Below are 25154 nucleotides of genomic sequence, written 5' to 3'. Positions count from 1 at the left end.
GTGTTAATGTGAAGATCGTGCTCACACGGCAGTGAGATTGACCAACAGTGTGTCCATTGTGATTTTACACAGCCCCTCAAAAGCTTGGAACAATTAAGATTTTTTTTTAATGCTCCTGAAAGTTTCTTAACTTCACACAGGCTGTATTTCTGATCAATAATACAGAAATATTACTACAAAAAATATTATTTCAATTTTAATGTTTTCTATTTAGATATATTTGTTCCTGTGATGCAAAGCTGAATTTTCAGCATCATTATTTCAGAAGGATCACGTGACACTGAAGACTGAAATAATCATGCTGAAAATTCAGCTTTGCATCACAGGAATACATTACAAATTAAAATATATACATATAGAAAACAGATATTTAAATTGTAGTAATATTAAACCGTTTTACTGAATTTATGGTATTTTTGATCGAATATTTACAGTCTAAGTGAGAGATTTCTTACTAAAACATTAAAAATCTTAGTTAATCTTAATTAATCCAGACGTTTGGCTGGCAGTGTATGTAATCAGATGCAAACTCCCCTGTGCTACAGTGAGTCATATTGATTTTAACCCTGTAGTAAACTATCATTAGCAACTGTAGCACGGTGGAAAAACCAGTCTAGATCCCTGGATTTGGTGTCCATGCCTGTCGGCTAAAAACAGCTCAGCTGCAGGCCTGGTTCAGCCAATTCAGTGTTGTTTTGTTTGCATGAGTTGCAGCTGATTGTGGACTCCTATGGTAAGAATAAATATACATTGGTTGTGTAGGTTGGCGTGTGTTTGGCAGCTGTAGGCTGTGTATCTTCTCATTTGACAGAAGGTTGCAGTTTGTTTTCCCTTCTCTGTAGGTGCTTAATTTGATGGTTAAAGTCAGGCTTTTTTATAGCCCCGTAACGTACATTTCCATGCCGTCGTTAAAGGTAAAGATAGTGGTGGTGCTCGCTGCGTTTGCGCCCTGCTTCACGTCGCCGATAGTCTCATAAAAGTTCTCGCAGGTCATGGCTCTGCCTGGAACCTGGACGGGTTTCTTTCTAGGCTTCAGCGTGTTGCTGGCCAGCTTCTCCCGTTTCCGGTGGGAGTCGATGGTGGCGTAGGCCGGGTCTGACTCTTGCGCCAGGCCCCGGGGCCACGTCTTCTCGCCCACAGGCTCGTAGCAGGGCTCCTCCTGGGGGGCGCTCCTCCCCCACGACTCCTCCCCTGCAGCACCGGCGGAAGGCCATCCCGCACCGCCCCCGTCCAGCGCTTGGGACGCAGCAGAGGCCACCGGCCTGCTGTCCTCCTGGCTTTGACCCTGCTGGTGTTTCCTCTTCAGGGTCTTACAAACGGTAGAGTACATGTCAGAGATCTGAGGACAGAGAGACAGAGAGAGAACCGCAGAGTGAGAAACACTTAAGAGCCTGCCAAAGATCAGCTTTGCCAAAGAGGATTTCTTAATAATAACCATCCTGGGGCGCATTCTCAAGTTACAATTATACTGCTGAAGGAGTTACAAAAAACACACTGATTTCAGAATTTGTAAAGTTAATTTCCACCACCAACTGCTATCTACAACTTGCCTGTGCAGTTACTAGGGTGTTCTGGTTGGTTGCTAGGTTGTTGTAGGTAGTTGCTATGCTCTTATGAGTGGTTGGTGATCATCAATCTGACACGTGGTGTAGGTTATTACTACTGCTAGGGCATTCCAAGTGCTTGCTAAGTTGTTTTGGGCGGTTAGTAAGTTGTGCTTGGGGGTTGCTAGGGTGTTTTAAGTGGTTGCTAAGCTGTTCTGGGTGGTTGCTAGGTTGTTCTAAGTGGTTGTTAGGTTGGTTTTGTGGTTCCTATGCTGTTCTGTGTACTAGGTTGTACTAAGGAATTGTTAAGTTGTACATGGTGGGTGGCATGATTTTTTTGGCTATTGCTATGATGGTCTAAGTGTTTTCTAGGGTATTCTAGATGGTTGCTAGGGTGTTCCAAATGGTTGCTTTGGTATTCTAGATGGTTGCTAGGGTGTTCTAAGCAGTTGGAAGATTGTTCAGTCTGGCTACTAGTTGGTTGCATACTTGTCTCATCTTTTTGATATTTGTTTATCTCCATCAATTTAATCATTTTTTAATCAGGTTTATTCTTGAAGTTTGATCACTTATAAAAGTGACGGCATGCCTCTTCTCAACAAGACTATAATTTGAAGTATCATTCACAATACATAAACAATTAATAATCAGATGTAATGATTTAATCAATAGTAATAGAGACAACTGGCTAAGCAAGGTAAAGGTAAAAAGGCATCAGGATAGATAAAAGTTGACACATCACAACCTCTAATATGCCTGAAGTTGTAGTATACGCACTACACTGATGCCTGCAGCACTGAGTGTTTGACTCGTGTGTCATAGTGTGTGTGGTAACAGGACTCTGCTTGCACACAGCAGAAACATGACCCACTTTAGATCCACAGAGCCAGTGTAAACGCTCTTATCTGTTACCTAACCTGCAGATAAGCCTGTTAAACTTTCACCACAGCGGCCCACCAAGACACCATTAACCCTCTAACCAGACAGAAGCTATTAAGGTAGGAAGATTTCCCACAATCCTCCATAATGTCCATGTGTGGTCTATTAAACTATTTAGGGGTGTGCGATATTTATAATCTACGATAATATTGCAATTGTTGTTTTAACAAAGTGCGAGCTCACAGTATGTTACTCACTTTGCTAAAAACAAAAGTCCAAAAGCAATAACTATGTGATGAAGCCTGTTACAATGCCCTTATAATTCTAGTTATGAACCCAAAAAATACTCTTATATATGTGACAATATGTTATATGTGAATATATGATATTGTAGTTAAAAAATAATTTTTTTTCAGAATATCAGTGTGCGAGGATGACCACAAATGTGATTGATTCTGTACAACCGTTTAACGAACAAGAAGTTAATATTGAGCAGCTTACATTATAGAGAGAACAGTGTCTGTTTTTTTCTGTTTTGCCAATGAAAATACAATTACAAACAAAGCCAAAGTAGAACATTTGTTCATCTCAGAGCAACACTGTGATGTTTTGTTCAAGAATGAATCTGTTTTTGAACTAATAATTTCATTCAATTATCGATTCATGAAGAGAGTCACTTGCTTTGTTTCTAAATGAAACAGCCATTTCGAACAAATCATTTAAATGAATGAGTCAATGAATCACCCATTAAAACAGGTGCTGTGTCTCAAATTGAACACTTCACTACTATATTGTTTGTGAAAAACAGTTTGCCAAAAGAATTTACAGTATTCATAAAACAGCAGGCGAAAAGTACCCGGATAGACCAAAGCTGCGCTAGGATCCACATTCAGTGGATACTTTACTATCCCATGAGGCCAGGGGAGACAATTTATAAATGGTAGTGAAGTGACCTGAATTTCCCTCATACTACCCATATTCATACTATATAAAATTAACCCTATAACTGTCGAAAAGTATGGCGCCACCTACTGGTGGTTTTAGGGTCATGTTTATTTATCCACAACAGGCTTAAACCAGATTAAAACACATTAAAAATATAATTAAATGATTGCTATTTTAAAAAATCGCCAAAATATTTAGATATTGTCAATATTGCCCTAACACCGATGTGTGTGTGTGTGTTCACCTCACATGCCCTCTCTGTGGTAGATGACATTTAGCACTCCCATCTCAATGGCATGTTTAAAATCTCAGTCAAGAATTCAACTCGGCTCTTCAACTCACATAGTGACCTTTATGGCATTCATGTGTAACGGCTGAGGAGATGTTATGGCATGAATCGAGCTGCAGATGCGATTGCGTTTGTCATGCTAACACCTGTAACCAGTCTGGGAAACAGCACTGCAGCGTTCAGTATTTTAGCCTGTACTGTAATCGCACGATGAACACAGGCATGACTGGACCAGACGATTTTAAGAAAACCGCTGAGTTTCATGTTGTTTGAAACTCCCAAATGTGTGTGTGTGTCTGTGTGCGCCCTGCTGATCTCTTTTCCTCCGTGTCGAGCATTGTTTACCGTGCTGTGCAGCGCTTTGCAGAGTGAGAGGAAATCACAATGACTGGGGTTTCAAAACACTCTGCAGCTGTTGAGAAAGCCTTGAGAGGTTTTTTTCTCCTTCCTCTTGCTCTCTCACTGTCTTTTCTTTCCCTCTTTCTTGTTACTCTCTTATTGCTCTCTCTTTCTCATTCCCTTGCAATCTCCCCCAACACACACACACACACACACACTTCTTTTCCCTCATTTCTCTTTCTCTTGACAAATGCAGTTTTCTGAGGCAACTCAATCTAACATGACTTGCAGCATATGTGGGTAAACAGGTGTCACAAATGCAATGGGAAATGAACTGTTTGGAGATTTTTAATTAAGATTATATTATGTAATTACAATAGATAAATAGCAAACAATTCCAAATGTAAATTAATAATGTAGTAATATAATAAATTGCATGCAGTTTTTATGAGCTTAGAGAGAAACCACAGGGAATAATTTTAAAGATGAATTTGTCACAATGCACAACCCTTGAAATTAACGGAAAAAAAAAATAAATAAAAAGTCTAAAGATGTTTTTTAAAAGTCCAGTGATTTTTCCCATGGTGAGTATAATGTGTAAAGTGAAGTGGAGCAGAGGGCCATGCAGTGTCACACCCACACATCTCATGATATGAAACTGGGTGTGTCTGGACAAGAGCAGGAATGAGCAGAGATGAGAGAGAGCCGGAGCGTGGAGGAGTGTACTCAGCTCACACACTTCCATCTGAGCAAGACATTCAGCTTACTGTTACACTGCTGTCCAACAAAATAAGTGTAGAATGTCATTTTCAAAGTACGTTCAATGCCACCCTAGGTGCAAATTTTAAAATCAGAGAACATAATAGTTGTGTTAGTATCAATGATTCTATATATATATATATATATATATATATATATATATATATATATATATATATATATGTATAGTATGCTTGTATGCATTTATGTAGATTAATTAGCATATGCATATAAATCCATTGCATTATTTGATTTTATTTAAATAAAGATTTTTAAAAGGCATTTATTCTAATTTCTTAGAATCTGTTCATGCAAAAAAATAAAAATAATTATATATATAGTCAAGTAAAAAGTACAATTAATTGTTAAAATATGGCTAGCTATGGAACAAACAATACAATTCAAATACATACAGTAAATTTAAGGCCTAAATATACATTTTTTGAGTGTATCTTGAACTAAGATTGCTTTTACTTACTCTCAAAATGTCCTTGTTTTAACCAACTATGTTTAGAGAGCTTTATATTTAAAACAACAAAACTACTTAAACTTTATTTGACATATACTATTGTTCAAAAGTTAAGTGTATATTATTAAGCAGCATGACTGTTTTATACATTGATAATAATAATAAATATTTCTCAAGCAGCAAATCAGTATATTATAATGATTTCTGAAGGATCATGTGACACTGGAGAATGGAGTAATGATGCTGAAAATACAGCTTTTATCACACGAATAAAATACATTTTAAAATATATTCAGATATCAAACTTTTTTTATTGTAATAATATTTCACAATTTTACTTTTTTATTTCTTTTTGTATTTCAGATCAAATAAATGCAGCCTTGCTGAGCATAAGAAATTTTAAATATTAAAAACAAAAATAAAATAAATCCAAACTAGTAGTCTATTCTTAGTCTTGAAGTATTATATTACATGACTTTGCTTTTCTATTACACCATTAACCTTAAGGGTTTTATTTTACCTCAAAAGGAGACAACACCGATTAAGAATTTTTTTTTCAGTGATAACGGTGCATATAACTTCCTGTTAGAATCTGTATCTATTCTTCAAACATAATCTACACAACACATATTGGCTCTAAATGCTTTTATCTGAATCCAAGTTGTAAGTATTGATTGGCCACAGGAAGTTAATTAAACACAAGTTGACCCAGAGTGTCTGTCTGTCCTAACTTCTCATATTCCTTCTCTCCTTCCCTCACACCAACCCTGAACGGACAGTCAACAAGCACAGTCTACAGACCTTTGACCTGCCTGTTAGTCAAGCCATTCCAAGCCCGCCATAGAGAGAGCGAGAGAGAGAGAGAGAGAGAGAGAGAGAGAGAGCGGGAAGAGAGTTGAGAGGGGGAGGGAGAAATGAAGGCTCAAACTTTCTCTCTCGCTTTCAAGCCACACATTTTTTAGACTGCATCCATCATTCTACCCACTTCCTGTCCCAGAAAACACTCTTTACTGACACACAAGGGACAGACCAAAGAGATCCGAAAGGTTCGCAAGTGGTCCTGAGATTTAGAGGTCAAAGGTCAAAGTCTGAAACCTGATCCCTTCATGCAAACATAGACCAAAAGTCATGACCCGTCTGCAGTGCTGGGATAGCGAGGCAGACGTTACCTCCACGGCGGTGGGATGGCTGTGTCCGTTCTCCAGCTGAGGAGCCCCTGGCACGATCATCTCGTCCTCTTCTGGTGGTTTCCAAATGTACTGCTCTCCATTGCCCATGAAGACCGCCTCCTGTTGGACACACGAGGAACATGCGAGCTGTTCAGGTCTCCTCAAGCACTGCTAATGCAAACAGACTGATTTTTGTGTCATCTGAATTCTAGCTCTCCGTGTTCATGAGAGAAGCAACAACATCCGTTTTGTGAACGAATCAATTTTTGCAATGAATCAGCAACTCTTGTTCACAAAAAGATTCTGAATCATTAATCTCCAGTCCGACTGATTCGATTCTACTGTCTAATTGATTAAAAATGGCTGAAAATGTACACAACTTTAGGACATCAAAGATATAGATTAGTTTGCTTCTGCACAGATTTGGAGAAATGTAGCATTACATCACTCATTCTCCAATGGATCCTCTGTAGTGAATGGGTGCCGTCAGAATGAGAGTCCAAACAGCTGATAAAAACATCACAATGTCCACACCATAATTCCTTACAAAAATGCAACTTTTTACTTCACAAGATAAGTTGATTAATGGACTGGTGTAGGGGTTATGTTTTATCAGGTGGTTTAACTCTCATTCTGACAGCACCCATTTGGGGTGAGTACATTCTTAGCAAATATTAATTTTGTGTGAACTATTCCTTCAACAACAGGGTTATATTGTTAACTAAAACAAAACAAAAAATTGGTAACTGAAATAAATCTGAAATACAATAAAATATAAATATTACATGAAAAACGTCAACTAAGTAAAATAAGTTTAAGCTGAAGCAATAAAATTACTGGAAATAAATACATTTGAAACTGAAATAGTAATATAAAAAATCAAAAAATTATGAAAAAAAAATTAATTGTACAAATATAAAATATAAGCTAAATATTAATGAAAACTATAATTTTGTACACAAGAATCTGAAATAACACTGTTAACAGCTCACTGCCCTATAGTGAAAAATAACACTCAAATGTATTTGAAATATAATTCTTGAAATGCATATTTCATGCTAAGTATACTACAAATACATTAATATATTTATGTACTTAATAAAAATACCCCACAACTGTACTTTTGGTATACTAAACTGCATGTGTACTTAAAGTCTGCTATAATGGAAAACAAATTTTCTATTTAATTCACTTTAATTGTGTGGAAGTAGCCCTGAAGTCCAATTAAAGATATACTGGAGTATAACTGATTGTGCTAAAGTGGAACTATTGCAAGTAAACTTCAGGTACACTTTAAGGTACACTTTAAATATCTTGCATTTAAAGATTGATATTAATCAAAGATCAAACAATCCTTATCAATAGTGACATTAAAACAGATTTGAGGCTTTATAATGAAGACTTTGTGCTCAAGTAGCACTCCAAATAAGGTTTAATTATATATATATTCTTACCAGTAAGTCTTGAGCGATTTGTCAATAAATATGTTAATAGGTTTTAACTAAGCATAAAATAAATGTATTTTATATATAATACTTTTTTACTTGGGTGAAGGGGAATAAAGACCTAATTTCGGTCCGTTTGTCACAGAAAGCTGTTATATGATTTCAGAATGCTTGGAATTTCTTTCTTTATTTTTTTTTGCAAAAATCATATGAACCATTTTTGTGACTATTTTTTTTTTTTTTTGGAGCTCGACAGCACCAGTCCTCATTCACTTTCATTATAAAAATAAAACAGGGGGCAGAGCATTCTTTCAAAATTCATCATTTGTGTCCCACAGAACAACAAAAGAAAGTCATGCTGGTCTGGAACGACATGAACTGTTGCTTTAATTTAGGACTGATTGGTGTTTGTTTCTACAATGGAAATGTTCTGTGAGTTAATCATCACAGGAACAGATATGTATGCTGTATAGAGAGTCAGTGATTAAAGAGGGAAAGAAACACACCTCCTGTATGAATGATTAATACTAACAGATGAATGGCTACAGTGTTTGCTGCTATTTATTTCCCTGGCTGAAGCAACTACCTGTTCCTCCCTGATGATTTAACAAAAAAACACATGGCGGGGCGGGCAGCCTGCCAACAGACCTTACATAATCCAGCCCTGGAGTGACACATGTGCCACACAATCATACTGCATGCTCGCTTTCACGTAAACTCGAACAATGTTTGCTCTAGATGCAGGCTTGGCTAATGCAGGTCAAAGACACAGACACACATCATTTAGCCTTCCTTAAACATCAAATGGCACACTGTAAGTCAGATTTAGAAAGACAAGTATGCACTGAATACAATACCGTGCCTGTGTAAAGATTTTTATCTCTATATGTATGTGGCAAATAAATAGCACAAACACACACATAAAGACAAGTAGAGCAGAGCTGAGTTAACAGGAAGACTGGATCATCATCCGATGATTGTCTGTGTGTTTTCCATTTTAAAGGCACCATCATTCCACATGGCTGGTCTGATCTCTGCAAGGCTTATCTGTCCTTGAAAGCCGAACACAACATAAACAGGTATCAGCTGACAGACGGACGGGAATATGGGTGAAATGCAAACAAACACACACACACACACACACACACACACACACACACACAGCTAAAAAAAAAACTGACAATGCATAACTTTGATGCCAATAGAATATTTTGTCATTTTAAATGAGTAAGATTCTGGGCAAGGCAACATTTTAACACTTGGTAATGTTTATTTCTTGAACCCATTTTAATCAAAAACATTGTAGCATATAAACTTCTAAAAGATTTGCCATGTAACTGTCATCAGTCATATTCATATCAGTCATGAAGATTTTTGATAATGCTTCAGGTTGGTGAATGTAAGGGATATTTTTATAGGACACAGCAGTCTCTAGTGGTCCAAACGTATAACTGCACTACCAGGCCCTGCATTTAAGTGCTTGCTATTTACACCAGTGCAAACGGCAGACAATTATAACTCTTTTTTTTCTCACTTACTATTATTATTATTATTTTTCAATTGCCTGGAAATCAAATGCAAGAACGTGGCATTGCTACAGATGGGTTCTCATCTAATAGGCCCATCTTTAGCAAGGCCAAGTTCTTGCATTAGTTTATCTGCAGAAAATGGGATTGGTGCAAAATATACCATGATGCTAAAATGTTCCGAGTTCTTGCCATGGCATTGCTATGTGTTCTGAGTGTTTAGTGCAGGAATGTGAATGCTAGGGTGTTCTATGTGGTACATATGCAGTAAATAAGTTGATCTGAGGTTTAATGGATGTTATGGATGTTTCTGGGTGGATGATAGCGAGTTGCTATGCCATTACTAAGTTGTTTTAAGTGTTTAGTGAATTGCTGGGTGTTCTGGATGGTTGCTTGGGTGTTGCTGATTAGTTATTATGTTGTTCTGTGGTTTATGTTAATTATCAGTTGCTGTGGTGTTCTGGATGGTTGCTAAAGATTGCTTAAAGACTTTTACTGCATTAGTATAGTTGCTAGGGTGTTGTAGATGGTTACTTGAAAGAGTGTTCTCCAGACATATCTGATCCACTCTTAAAGGTTTCTGTCATATTCTGAGTTATGAGCTGAGGCTGTTTTTCTATATCTGTTCTGGACCTGTGTGGCTGATCTGTGTCATATTCACCTTTGGGAAATTGGGTAGGTGAAACGGTTCCAGTGTTTTCCTAGGCAAGGTGCTGCTGGAGGACTCACTGCTGGACATGCTCTGGTGCTCTCTTTCTCCATCCTCCAGCACTTCCTCCCTCCTGCCGCGCTCCAGCTTCTTCACCTTCCGTATGGAGGCGTACTCCGCCGTCACTTCGTCTTGACTCATGCCGTTCACGACTCCTCTGCTTCCACCTCGGCCGTTCCCATTGAGCGTCGGGCTGTGTGCATGGCGCTGAGTGGGCGTGTTGTTTGATGTCGAGACTGGGGCAGCAGGTGGGGCAGCTTTATCAGGCCCCGCCCCTTTGATCCCAACACTCTCGTACAGGCCGTCATCTGGAGGGAGGAATGTGGGAGAGGAGCGGCGGCAGACTTCAGAGTAGGTGTGCTCACGTTCCTCATTCTCATTTTTGTTGGAAACACGAGGCAGCTGGCGGCCTGGGCTGGGACGGAGGTCAGAATTGGAGCGTCGGGTATGCAGGAGAAGAAGGTCCATGCTGGCCGGCCGGCTCTTGGTGGCGCCTGTCAATCAGAATAACAAAGAATAATATGAGAGAGATGGGAAAGAGGATTGAGATTAAAGTTAGGAGTAATGATGTCATATTGGATAAAATACCGAACGCGTACATATATAAAGGGTAAATAAAATCCAAAGTGTCATTAAAAATGACACATTTGACATTACTCCAGGCAAACACAAGAGGGCAGACCATTACTATTTGATTATCTGGTATTTTGACCACACTTTCACAATCTTACTTACATATGTTTAAACCTGCTTATAGACAGTACAATGAGTTTAAAGCCAACATGAAACTACACTGGCAACAAAAAAATTGCAGTTTGTTTTCTAAACTTTGTATCAGATGATACTACCAAATCTAAAAAGAGTCAAATTAAGCATTTACCTTTCCGGTTTAGCCTAGCCTATTTAGCAAGCTAATAGTTTAGGTGACTAGTTTAGCATAACAAGGAACATTCTCACAACATTCAATAACATTTTTAAAAGTTATATTTTTAGAACAAAACATTCTAAAATAGTGTTTATGAACATTCTTATCACTTAGTTAATATTTGATATACAGTCTGATAACGCTGAGAGAAAACATTCTTACGATGTCTGTTTTTACTTGACGAATGTCCTTAAAACTATGAGAGAAAATATACTGATATCAACATCCTCATAACATTGTTATAATGTGATCTATACTCGTTCTCAACCTCGAGAGAACATTTTCTAAGAGTAAACATTCAAGTAACATATTTTCGGTAGAAACGAAATTAGTAGAACGTTGTAAGAAATGTGTTTTTGTTTATCTTTATATAACATTCTAATCACGGCAAGAATTCTTAGAATATTAAAAACGAATCTTCAAGTAATGTTATATCTTGGGGGGAAATGAAGTTAGTAGAAAATTGTAAGAACATTTTTAGGAAGCTTTAAGTAATATTCTAATCACAAAACAATCACTGGACATTTTAAAATTTGTAGAATATTTAAAAACAAACATTCAAATAACATTTCGAGTAAAAATAAGGTTAATAGAACATTGTAAGAAATGTTTTTGTAAGCTTTAAATAGTGTTGTAATTCTTGTTTGGAATAGTGTAGACTGATAATTTGTGAATATTATGATCAGGAGCATGTACTACAAAAATAAATCAGGTCCATCTTGATTTGGCATTGATATGAACTGGGTATTGCTTTCCTTCTTATTGTGTATTTAGTGTTTTACACATTAAATAAAGCTGAGTCTCCCTTAGTCTGCATTTAAAAGATTAGAAGCCAGTGTACAGTATATAAGGCTTTGGGATGTGTGTGTTCTGTGTGTCATTCTCAGCCTCGCAGATCACACGTCTGTGGCAGTGGGAAGATGAGCTCGTAAACATCGGACCATGACAAGTCTCTGGAGACGTCAGCCCTTGCACGCACATGCGTCGACCAGTGCATATGTGCGTATGTGTGGTAAATGAGCCTTGTGTACAGTTACATCTGTCTGTCTCTCTCACCATTGGCGTTGCAGGGCAGCCTGTGCATGTCATGCAGGCGGGTGTCAGATTTACTCATTGAGTTCAGCTTGGACTGACGCAGAGCAGCCTGAAATAAAACATTATCATGTATATGTACAGTATGTACATCCATATCCATAATCACACTCTGTGTATGTGTTCATAGTTTTTTTGCACTCACGGTTTCTTTTCTCTGAGCCCCTTCGTTGGCTTGGCCATGTTTGCTCTTGCTTTTTCTGCCGACAAAATGAGAAAAACTCTTTGTGAGGAAAACATAAAATACAGCACACATGCAAGGAAATAATTTAATGACTGAAACATCCTATAAGTAAATCACAATATTAGCTCTGTTCTAAAATGTAGTGAGACACCTACCAAACTTTTAAGGCAACATACAGTAGGCAACATTTAAATGGACACAACCACTATTGACATGCAGTTAAAAATATTATGCTGCATTCTAATATGCTTTGTTTTCACCATATTATAAGCACAGCATTGTATGAAAACTTTCATATAAGATGAAGGGCAAATCTAGAGCAAAATGATTACAAATATAGATTATAAATATATTTCATTTAGAAACTGGAAAATATGTTATGTAATCCATTATATACATTAAAAATGTTTTTTTTATTATTTTATTTTTTATGTTTTAACCACTTGTGTTTATTTTATTTTATTTTATGTATTTATTTATTTTTTAAAGAAATTACTTTATTCAGCAAGGATGCATTACAATTGTCAAAAGTGACAGTTTTATTTCAAATAAATGTTTTTCTTTTGAAATTCATTTTAATCAAATAATCAGAATTTCCATAAAACCATAAAGCTGCACTGCTTTCAATATTGATAATAGTAGTAAATGTTTCTTGAGCAGCAGATCAGTATATTATACTGATTTCTGAAGGATCATGTGACACTGAAGACTGGAGTAATGATGCTGAAGATTCAGCTTTGATCACTGGAATAAATTACATTTTAAAATACATTCAGAAACAGCTATTTCAAATTGTAATAATATATTACAGTATTACTGTTTTAATGTATAATGTTGAGTGTAGAGAGAATAATTGAATTATGTAATTTGCCTATTAATTTCAGTTCGTGGAACTGGAAGTTTTTGTTGAGCTCTTTTGCCGCAATTTTCATTTCCATTGACAGTGACCATTTTAATTGGTGCCTGTTCTTTAAGGATTATGGGTAGCGTATTCTTCACCTTGAATTCAGCATTTAAACACTTGATTGTGGCTTTTACATAAGCATAAATAATCACTTTAATGGTTTCAAAAGAGATCAAAAGAGATTTACCCATTTATTATGGAGATGAATTAAGGCAATGTGCAGTGTCTAAATCAGTCGCCTATGAGATTACATTCTGTTGAGCTGCAGCCTTTGTAGACAGCCCTCTGAGTTCTGTACAAGAGCTATTGTGCACTGTTGAATAGGGCAGGAAGTAAAATTCCACTACAGCGTGTGTTTGTAATGGCTCTGTGTGGGATTGGTTTTATCTAGGGATGTGGTAATCATGAGGGACGAGATGTGTTGCAGGTGTACTGGAGGAAGAGAGAGCGAGAGGATGGAGAGGTAACCCTGACGATCCCTCCTCCCTTGCTTTTCTTCTCCTCTCATTCCCTACACACACCTGGTGTGACATCAGTTATAGCTTCTCTCTTTCTCCACCAGTCCAACTGCCTGTGAAATACACACACCTCTTTTTGTTCCTCTCACTCTCACCCCATTTTTAACATCCGCAGCATCTCTCACACTCATGCGAATCTGTGAAAGAGAGGGTTTTCTCTTCTCTCTCTCTCATTTACTCCCATAACTAGATGAAGACGGCTTTTATGGATGAATTGATAACGGTAGAATTTAAAAAGTAGTAATGTAATGTAATGCATACTGGCATGATGAGCGTGTGTGTGGTTTGTTTGTAGTTGTGAAGGCTGTATGGCTCTGTTCCTCTGTGAAGGTCAGAACTCAGGAGGCGGGAGGGACACGTCTGCACCTGGGTATTAGTGACCCTGTGTATACACACACGACTTGCAGAATGCACTGTACACGTTGCAAAACCTCACACAGCACAATAACAGCTGCACTTCGGTACTGAGTGTGCATTGTGCACTGGTGAATGCAGCATTAGCATAGCCATGTTTTAAAGGAACAATCCAGGTTCAGTACAAGTTACAGTAATCCACAAGCCAGGGGCGTAGTTTATGGGGGGGATGGGGGGAGGTAACCCCCCCAATATTCAAATCCATCAGTTACAACCCCCCCAATATTTCAACATGAAAATCACAGAATATTGTGTAATAGCTAGTTCACACCACTCCATTGCAATGTATTTAGCTATAACCAACTATAAGTTACCAAAGCAGCTGCCTGTTTTGCTAATATATTTTTCAATAGTGTCTATAATTATCAACGACAAAAGTATTCCCATCGGTGTTTATTTTATTACTAAATTAATCTGACTTTTGAACGAATTGGATGAATGAACGATAGAAGTGGCTAACTCATTAAAACAATGAAACACTGCCGCCTACTGGCGGTTTCAATACTTAATTTCTTTCTTTTGATAATCTCTACTATGTTAGAATTTTATGAATGATGATTATACACAAATTTCATAACGTTATGAAGTTTATAATCTCTTAACATGTTTTTATAACAGATTCGATGTAAATATAGCTGCAGGGTAGAAAAGTCAGCAGAGGGAGAGGAGGAGCAGGTGATCAGGTAAAGAAGATGCCATTCAATCAATAAAATAAAATAGGAAACAGTATAGAAAAACAGCAGCTTTGTAAAATTAGGCTATACATTAATGCCTTTAATGTTTTAAAGATGTGTTTCCCTTTAAAAAAAAATTAAAATGCATTAAGGTGGAATGTAAAAATCTTAAAATAAATGTCTAAATGTTGTCTCTTTCATATTTGTATATGTTGAATTTGTAATCAGTTAAAGGTTAAAGCATGTTGCCAGATAGATAGATAGATAGATAGATAGATAGATAGATAGATAGATAGATAGATAGATAGATAGATAGATAGAAAGAAATTATCCAATAACAATACACATAAAAAATTTTTTTTTGAAAAAAAATAAAAATAACGGGCAGCATACAACGTTCAACCCCCCCAATGTTCAAACCAAATCTACGCCCTTGCCACAAGCAATCCACTTTCCTCCAGTCCATCGGTTAACGTCTGGTGATATGAAAAGCTCACCAGTCATCGTCCATATTCTTTAATTTAGAACAGCGTTCAGCAAGAACAGCTTTCATTTCCGAAAACCTGCAGTAATCCAACAAGAAAAAAGTCTGCTCAGACCCTGATGTGAATCTAAGTACTATTCCATGTCATAGGCTTTTTTTAAATTTTTATTTATTTATTTTTTTAACAAATATGAGCGCTGTTGTGGATTTAAACGTATGCACACTCTAAGATCAAATATGTACGTACGCACACTTTATAAATGAGGCCCAATATGTCTTGTTGCTATACTGCTAAAACAGTAAGTATTTTAATGTTTACAGATTTGCCCCATTTACTTACTGTAATTTTCTTTTTTTTGGGGGGGGGGGGCACTTTAAGCTTTCATTGCATTGAAAATAGCAGCATGAAAATTCTTTGAAGCATCCCCTTTTATGTTCCACAGAAGAAAGTCATACTTGTTTGGAATACATGAGGGTGAGTACATTTTCATTCTCTGCGATGGAAATGAGATGGAAACATTTTAATTCTGAAAGAGGGGCTTTACTCAATCATAATTTGTGTATCTCAGAACAATGAGCTCAGTGTGTGTTTTCCATTAGGCATCTGGTGACTTTCCAGCAACGCCAACCTGCTCTCTGAGCGCTTCACATCAGTCGTATTCACTCTGTTTTTACCATTAGAGTGAGAATACAACACAAACACACTCGGCTTCTGTACAACAGTCTTGAAAACAATTCACAGCAAGTTCTTTTGCAGTACAGCAAAAACATGACTTTGTGGTGAGTATGCAACAAGCGAGTATAGTCCCTATTCATCTTTTCTGTGAAACATTACATAAAACAGAAATAGAACGACGCCTGAGAGTATGTGAAACTGATTTGTTGGAGGGTTTCGTTCCTTGTAATATCTCTAAGCAAAAGTCTTTGTCACAAATGAGCATCCGACGTAGAGCTTAACTTAAGGCAGCTCCCAGCGAAACGGCTCCTACAGAGGGCACGCAATCTGCTGAAGGAGTGATATTAGCATTCATCAAGTCGCTCCGCAGCAGGGAAGGAGAGATAGAGATGGAAAGAGAGACAGAACTAAAGAAAAAGAGGAGGAGGAGGTGTCCTGAACACAAGAGTTTTTAAGAAGTCGATGCAGTCTTTCGACATATGAGTGGGGAGACTTTTATGTGCAAACGTACAAACACCGGGAATAAAGCAATAGATATGGATGGGAACTGTAAGGAATGAACCATTCTGGTTTAGATTCTGATAGCTCTCAACGATTCACTTAACGATTCTTTCAACATCCGTTCGATAACATCAGTTCCCACACGATGAGATCATTTCAGATCGGAAAGATATTACAAATCTAAATGAAATTGAAAACACATTTTGCAAAAGGTAATTAAGCAATCATAATTAAACTTAAATAAGAAAATGAAGCATAATTATAGTAATCCAGTTATTAATAAGGCTCATTCGCCTTATGAACATTGTCCTGTTATGGTCATGAATCACTATAAATGAACTTAAATTCAAATAAAATATACAATGCAAAATTGTATTATATATAATTATAATATGTATTATGTATTATAATATGTATTATATATAATTGTATATATATATATATATACAGTATACTACATGTAGCAAACTCTAAACCAAACCCTAACCCATAAAGTAACTACATGTTATTAATTAATATTACTCAGTGCTTAATTGTTACACTGTAAGAAGGACACATTTAAATAGAGCAACCTTTTATCTTTTAAAATTATGGATTAAATAGGAATATAAATATATATTTTTTGAAAAATATATGGAATACGGTGAATAATTTGTTCTTAGCCCTAGTGCTTTAGATAAAAGATGTTTGAAGTCTGTGTGTGTGTGTGTGTGTGTTTGTCTGTGTGTTCTGGTATATTATACGATTTATGAGGACGCAAGTGTGTATGACATGGGTATTACAAGTTAAACATGGTTTATGAGGACATGTTCTTTATCCTGTAAAAACCAAATGGCTTTAAACAAACTAGACAGTGTTTTTTGGAATTCAAAAATGGCCAGTTTTCTGTGAGGTGTAGGGTTAGAGGATATAAAATACAGTATAATTCTGTTTGTACAGTATAAAAACCATTACACCATTACATTAAACCAGATGTTTGTCAGACTTACCTCTGACACCCCACACATACCAAGACGATAAGGATGGTGACCACAAAGGCAGAGGCGGCGGCGATGGCCCCCAGTATCAGCACCTTGGGGAGATCTGAAATCATTCCACTGAGCTGTAGACACACACACACACACACACACACACACACACACAGGTCCTGCCGTACGGCTCGTCCGGGGCACCTACACACACACACACACACACAGATAACACAAACAAGATCAGATCAGAAGCTACCACTAGGCCCACAGCACACAGAACTGATTTAACTAATGAATGACAACACAAGAAAACTGATATGAATAAATGAACAAGTTACACTGAGATACTCAATTATGCTAATAATGACAGATTTATAATATAGTAATTAATAGATTCTATTTTTGACATGTTAGATTGGCAACCAAATGAATGAATACATTAAAGTGTCTCACACAATATGAAACTGTTTAATGAAAATTCACATTTACAAATAAATATGTAACATATAAATAAGGCTGGTTTTGTCGCTTTAGAAGTTTATGGTTTGGAGCAAGAATTATTTATTCATGTTTAATCTAATTCTGCTGTGCATTCTTTCATTTGTTTTATGTGGCTCAACTGATTTGACCAATATACCTACAGCAAGAAGAAAGGTGAGCAAGAGAAAGAATTATGTTTTAAAACCAGTATTCTGACTCAAATTAAAAAAAGTAGCCTACCTCTGCCGGTTGCTAGCTAAAGTGTCTTATTGCTTGCACTCATGAGTGACAGTCATGTCTGGCGTTTAATCTCTCTCTGTGTACAGTAATGCCTGGGATTAAATCTGAAGTTTAATATTTCTGCTGAGGCACGTCTGTGGGGAAAATATGAAGACTAGCTACAAGCAAAGCTAAGCTAACCGCGACTAAGCTAAAGTCTCAGTCAACATTCAAGCATTAAGATAAATACATGTACAAAGACAAGTCGCTGTGTTATCTATGACTCTCTCCTCGAGCTATGCTAATGTTTTTTGAACGTCCATTTTGGCATGGTATTCTTAGAAGTACTATTAAAATACCAACATGACCATTCAGTAATATAAGTACTGTGATATTATACTGTATCCTAACCAGACAATACAAGTTTTCAGCAGCAAACAACATGTCTGTATTAAACTTATTGTTTTGCCTTAAACCCCCTTTTTGTCTTTGACCCATGACAACATCTAAATATTGAGAAAATGGCCTTTAAAGTATGTATTCAAATGTATTCTTAGCAACGCATATTACTAATCAAAAATTAAGTTTTGATATATTTACAGTATATATATATATGCCCCTGACATTTTTCATCATGTCATTAAAAATGCCAGCCTGGCATATGAAGAAATCCATCATACATCACAGACTAAAGAGAGAAGTGTTGATGTTTGGTGTGAAGCTAGCTGGACCCATTCCTCTCCTTTACACACGAGATCAAATATCAGTTTTTCAAGATGGCCTGAGCTTTCCCCTCTAAACACACTCACACACACAAAACACAGAATGACACTAATGCAGCCAGAGGAGAAATGTGGCCAACACTCAGGATTAGTCTGAGAAACAGAGAAAGCGAGAGAGGGATATGACAAAGACTCGGGAAAGGAGGTCATGGAAACCCAAAAGCGTTCACCATTTTTATGATAGTGGGTGTGAAACGCATGCGTGTGTGCGGATGGTTGATAAAACAAGAATCTGTGAGATAAACACTGTTTTCGCATTCTCAAAGATATCAATGCATCCTTCTACCACCCCAGAAAAATTCAACACCATCCGCCCTCCCTCTCTCCTCCATCTGATGCTGCTCTCAGCACATTTCCTAAACATTCAGTCGGAATGGACCGAGGAGAATCTGCAGCTAAAGACGAAAGAAAAGAAACGAGGAGAGTATTTATATAAATGGAGGCATAAAAAACCAGACTCGGTATCAAGCTTCGAACAAAGTATTTTGAGTGTGTTGTTCAGTGTTTCCCCATGGGAAGGTTTCTCTAGCAACAATTCGTACATCTCTGTTGTTCCCACCTCTCACCATAGCAGCGCTGATGAACGCACAAACGCAACATATATACACGCACACACACACACACACTTTAATCTGAGTGTGTGTGATTAAGCTTGCATATCTTTGCACAGAGGAAATGGCAAGTTTGCAGTGTGTAGCAGGGCTATGTGCATTTTCTCTGAATTACCACAGAAGAAAAAGCTTTCTTTATGCTTCAACCTGCACTTTCAGGGCATTAAATGCATCATCTAAAGATATACAACCACAAAAAAAGGTCTGAACTATGAACAACGACCCTATTTAGATGGAAATCAACGACAATGTTTCTCGATGACAAAAGTCTCATTACTGTAAATGTACATTGTTTCTGAGGCACACTTCACTAGTAAATAAAGTATGCACTGTTATTATGTGCAGCAATCCTAGTCCCTTAAGGTGAATGCAATCTAAATCCCGTCATATGAATATATGCGCACGCTCACGCTGCATCATTGTAATCACATTTGAAGTAGACGAGCTGTTCCCTCCCTGCCCAAACCTGACTTCACATCATCCTTTAATGGCCTGCGGAGCGACCCAACGCTTCTTTCGACTCTCGCCGCAGGATTACAGACCTTTTTTTTTCTTATTCTTTAATCTGTTCATTTAATCAATTCATTCAGCATTGAAAAGTAATTCATGTACTGTTTTGCCCCAATATACAGTATGATTGTGACTGATATTTTTGTTCTTATTAGAGTAATGGTATTGATTAGAAGCATGCTAACACTGGTTTAGAATCAGATCATTATTCATAAAAAAGCAAGCATGCATTGCCTTTTTTAGCATTGCCACACTTCCCCTATAAGCAAGCATTAGCATAAACTTCAGTTTTTTCTTATGGTGCCATTAACCAATCAGCATTGTTATGACATAATTTTCCCATGGCTCCATAGTAATTAGATGGTTGGCTCAAAAACATTTCAACAATTAGCAAAAAGATCAGTCCCACCCTTCCATAGAAATGAGCAACTCCCATTAAGATAAATGCCAATGATAACAGCTAGCTTTCTTCATGTACCCCAGCTTACAGAACATTCTTAAAGTTATGTTTATGTAAAGTTCTCACAACTTGATTAATATTTAATATAAGTTTTCATACGTTCTCTTAGAACAACATTTTTTGAATGTTCTCATCATGTTATTTATACTTGATGAACATTCTAAATAATGTTCTAATCATGACAAGAAAAAAACAATGCTATTTCACGATCAACTTGTACGTATTTTACAAGGTTGCGAATTCATACGACCTCACTCGTACGATTTTGTACGATTTGTCTAGACCCCAGTGACAGGTAGGTTTAGGGGCAGGGTTAGGTGTAGGTCATTTGTAAATTCATACGAATTGCGCAACTCATAAAATACTTACGATTTAGCAAAACTTTTATGAATTTGTATGAGTGAGGTTATACGAATACAAATGAGCCACTTCGTAAAATATGTACGAATATTAAAAATAAACATCCAAATAATGTTATATGTTCAGTAAATAAAAGTTAGTAGAATGTTATAAGAAACATTTTAAAACCTTTAAATAACGTTCTAATTAGAATATTAAGATAAACTTAGAAATAACGTTATATTTGGGTAAAAATAACATTAGTAGAAGCGTTTTTACAGTATATCCTTTAAATAACATTATAATCACAACAAGAAAACCTTTAAAGCTTTTATTAACATCTCAAAACAACGTTCCCACAACGTTTTATCCTGAACATGTTACCTAGGATTGTATTTTGCCTATAAACAGTAAAGTTTCAAATTAGAGGCTCTGTAACAGAGCTGTAGTGTTTGCAGTCTTTTAGCTGTGACATGAAACTTTCCACAGTGTCACAAAGCTCTTTCCTTCTTCAAAGCCGCTGTTGTTTTGGGAGGATTCGGTGTGGAATCACGTGCAGCTCATCACATGCACTCGACACCCTGCTAATATGACAACTAAACTCCATCTGCAGCCATCATAACAGCCCTCGTGAGAATGAGGGAGTTCAGCTTCCCGCTGCTCCTCATACTTCCTTCATCCCTCTCTCCATCTTTCAGCTCACCATGCGGATAAATCCCATTATGAGAGCGGAAAACCCCTCAATCCATATCCTCAGAGAGACTGCAGAACAAGTCCCAGACTGACCCCGACATTTCAGAACTGGGTGAGCCATTGCTTTTGGCTATTTTGCAGACAGTAGAGCATTTAACACCTCCCCAGCGTGGCCTGTGTGTTTACACTGTGCACTGTTTTATGAAGAGGACCATCTGGACTCTTGTGGTTGACGGGTGGACAGGACAGGACTTTTGACCACCCTTACCTAAAAGTAGTTTACTTTAAGTTTATTTTATTAAGTATACTTAAGTAAAGTTCAAGTATATTTTTAAATATAATTTATGTAGCAAGTAGGGCTGGGACAACGCGTCGAGGTCATCGATGACGTCGACGCAAAAAATACGTCGACGCAAAATATGCGCATCGATTCGTCGACCTGTTTTTATTTCTCTAAAAAACGTTTGCAAAACGTTTACTTTATGTGCGCTGAATATACGTGATGGCCGGATCAATATTCTGTCCAACGTTATATAACCAATCCATGGGTTTTTCTGCATTGATCATTTTTTTTGGCGGCTGTAAAAGCCTTATTTGATCGGTGAGTGACAGTGACAGGGCGCGTACGAGAGAGAGCCCCGGCTGCGCGCGCACTCACAGTCGTCAAACAACACGAGCGCTTCTTGCTCTCTCCCTCCCTTGTGCATATTAATCAAAATCATTAAACACGATAGAAAAAGGGCGAAACACCAAAGTTTCACGCGCGCTCGCGCACTCACAGTCTTCAAACTACACGAGCGCTTCTTGCTCTCTCCCTCCCTTGTGCATATTAACCAAAATCATTAGACACGATAGAAAAAGGGCGGAACGCCAAAGTTTCACGTGGAGCATTCGGAGATTTTTTTTCTCCATGACAGGCTGCTGGCTCCCACTGTTAATTATTATTATTTTTTTTGTAAAAGCACTCTCTGTATTAGCTTAAAGCCCTCAAGTTTAAATTTACATACTGTATTCTTTCAATTGCTCTAAACAAGTATTTTGGATGACCTTTTTTATTGAATACTAGACATCAAGTTGTTGTTATTTGAAAGAATAACAACAACTACATGAAAGAACTTCTTTTTTCAGTAAGCTAGGCCCTATGTGTTCAGTAAGCTTGTTTCAGTAAGCTATGTGTTTTCAAGGTTTTATTGAATGCTATCTCTATACAAGTGCAAAGTAATGCATTCTTAGTCAGTCTTTTATTTTTTTGTAATTTTAAGAGCAATAAACATATATTGCAATGTTAAGGAATTGATGTTTTTTTCATTCAGATATGTAAATCAACATGTATAAATTGTTAGTAGTCAATTAATGGGGAGATAATCGAAATCAAATCGGTCTGAAAAATTAATCGTTAGATTAATCGATGCATCGAAAAAATAATCGCTAGATTAATCGTTTAAAAAATAATCATTTATCCCAGCCCTAGTAGCAAGTATACAAATATCAGGGTTCAAGTAGTATACTTGTAAGTGTACTGTTTCAATACTCCTTGGGACTAAATTGGCCCACATTCTAGTATTTAAAAGTATACTTTTAAGTATAATTTATGTATAACAGTAGCAAACTTTGAGTACACAACTAGTTTACCTCTGTGTTTGTAGTTTGTCCTGCAATTATACTAAAAGTGAACTTATAGGTATACTGATAGTTTACTAATTAAATACTTTGTACACTTTGAAGAATAGTCTCAGTAAACTACCAGTTTAGTAGTTTTATACTGCAAGTATACTCATAAGTTTTCTTTAAGGGAACTTTACATCATACTTTAAGTATACTACTATGTCCCTAGGTTTTAATTTGTATCTATTTTGTATAAATATATCTGAACATACAAAACATCCAAAGAAAGAACTGGGTATATGCTTTTAAACAAAAACATTTTATTCAAGCTTCATGCGTTCTTTTTTAAACAAAGATTACAATTACATTGCTAGATTACATGTGTTAGTATCTGGTGTTTCTTTTTCTTCTTAACTTGTTTTTTTGTGTGGAAATTCTGTACAGAAGATGTGTACTAGCGCCCTCTACTGTATAATAATGAAAACACAGATTCTAGGAGCACAAGTATAGTTGTAAGTATAAGTCAAGTATACTTAAATGTCATTTTAAGTATATTTCTGAGAAGTACATAAAAAGTAAATTAAAACCATACTTTCCCATTTTTAGTTTAAAGGAAGTACACTAATAGTTAATTGAATAAACTTCTTTTTCGTAAGAGCAGTGCAGTATGACAGTTTTTATTGTTAGACCAAGACCATGTGTGTGTGTTAACACTTACTGAATCAACTGATTTCATCATGCTGGCAGCAGTTATAGGTCATGGTTTCTCTTGCCAGAAAGCTTCATATCACTATTGCTTAGTGTTAGTGATGCAAACAAACCCCATATTATGCATTAACTATAACCTTTCCTATATTTAAATAATTATGTACTTTCCCAAGACACATTATGAATCAGGTGAAAAAATCCCAGACTTACACTAAAGGAGTGATTTGAGGCTTGTTTAAAGGTCTGAATATCAGTATAGATTTGGATGCTATGTCGAATGTAATAGTGGTTGCTCATTCGTTTTCCTGTAGGGATTAAAAACATCTTCATTAAAGAGTTCATTAAAACGTCACAAACCAAATCAACCAGCACCGAGGTGAATCAAAACATCACAAAGGTACTTAACGGCTTTAAAGAACTACAATCCCATGAAACATTGCAAATGACATCATCAAAATAAAAAAACAGATTCATATAAAACTGAGTTAAAGATGTATATATAAACTACATATTTTATTATTATTGCAAATTATGCATATATACTGTAGTGTGTCATGGTAGTGGATGAGCACTAAAGTGTTTTTTTTGTTGTTGTTTTGGTGGGATTTGTTTGATTTCTTTGCAGAATCATGGGTAATGTAGTTTATCACCATGAATTCCACTGTTGAACACTATTATTTAAAAAAAAAGTTGATAAATACAGATTGACGACTTTAACAAAACCACAGCATCTATTAACAACCTCAAAACTCACAATAGGTCTGACTATGGTTTATGAGTTAAAAAAACATTTCCACTATGAAGAAAATTAATAGGTTTTAACTTCCAGAAATTCCTGACTGAAATACCAAGCAACCACCTAGAACTATATATTTATATATATATATATATATATATACACACACACATATATATATACAGATGCCTCAATAAAGGCTGTTGTTGTTGGCCACTAAATAAAAGCTGTCAACCATATTGAAATGGACAAAGCTGAAATTTACTTCAACAGCTGATTCTCACAGGATTCAGTTTATTATTAATGTTAGGCAATATTGCATAACTAGTTATATGAAACACAAACCCTCAAATTCTCACCTGTGAAAGTTAATCCCATTTTATCCGGAATTAATAGCTGTAGCATTTTCTAATGTTCATTCATTGATTATTTTCATTGTATTTTTTTTTCTTAGTATGTGTGATCGTTCCAAGACGGTGTGTACATGCCTATTCCTAAACTTCTTTTTCACTATCGTGCCAGCAGCACTGCTGTTTTCATATGCAGCAGTTCTAGTAATAATCTACTTTATCCAGAAAGTGTGAGGTTGTGTGAC

At 36.5% G+C, this 25154-nt stretch overlaps 1 protein-coding gene across 1 annotated transcript in view; it reads right to left on the bottom strand.

Annotated features, from left to right (window-relative positions):
* Positions 1 to 258: 258 nt before the first annotated feature.
* LOC132117962 (uncharacterized) overlaps positions 259 to 25154 on the bottom strand; it is a 49977-nt gene continuing 25081 nt past the window's right edge. The window contains exons 2-6 of the mRNA XM_059527365.1: positions 17435 to 17617; positions 12055 to 12290; positions 10026 to 10567; positions 6394 to 6513; positions 259 to 1339 (exon numbers count right to left, since the gene is read on the bottom strand). Coding sequence (XP_059383348.1) covers positions 875 to 1339; positions 6394 to 6513; positions 10026 to 10567; positions 12055 to 12193 — 1266 coding nt within the window. The 5' untranslated portion in view covers positions 12194 to 12290; positions 17435 to 17617 and the 3' untranslated portion in view covers positions 259 to 874. The remainder of the gene's footprint in view (positions 1340 to 6393; positions 6514 to 10025; positions 10568 to 12054; positions 12291 to 17434; positions 17618 to 25154) is intronic.

Source organism: Carassius carassius, chromosome 37 (assembly GCF_963082965.1).
Source record: "Carassius carassius chromosome 37, fCarCar2.1, whole genome shotgun sequence".
Taxonomy (NCBI): domain Eukaryota; kingdom Metazoa; phylum Chordata; class Actinopteri; order Cypriniformes; family Cyprinidae; genus Carassius; species Carassius carassius.
The sequence above is the reverse complement of the archived record's forward strand: the minus strand, read 5'-3'. Positions and strand labels throughout refer to the sequence as shown.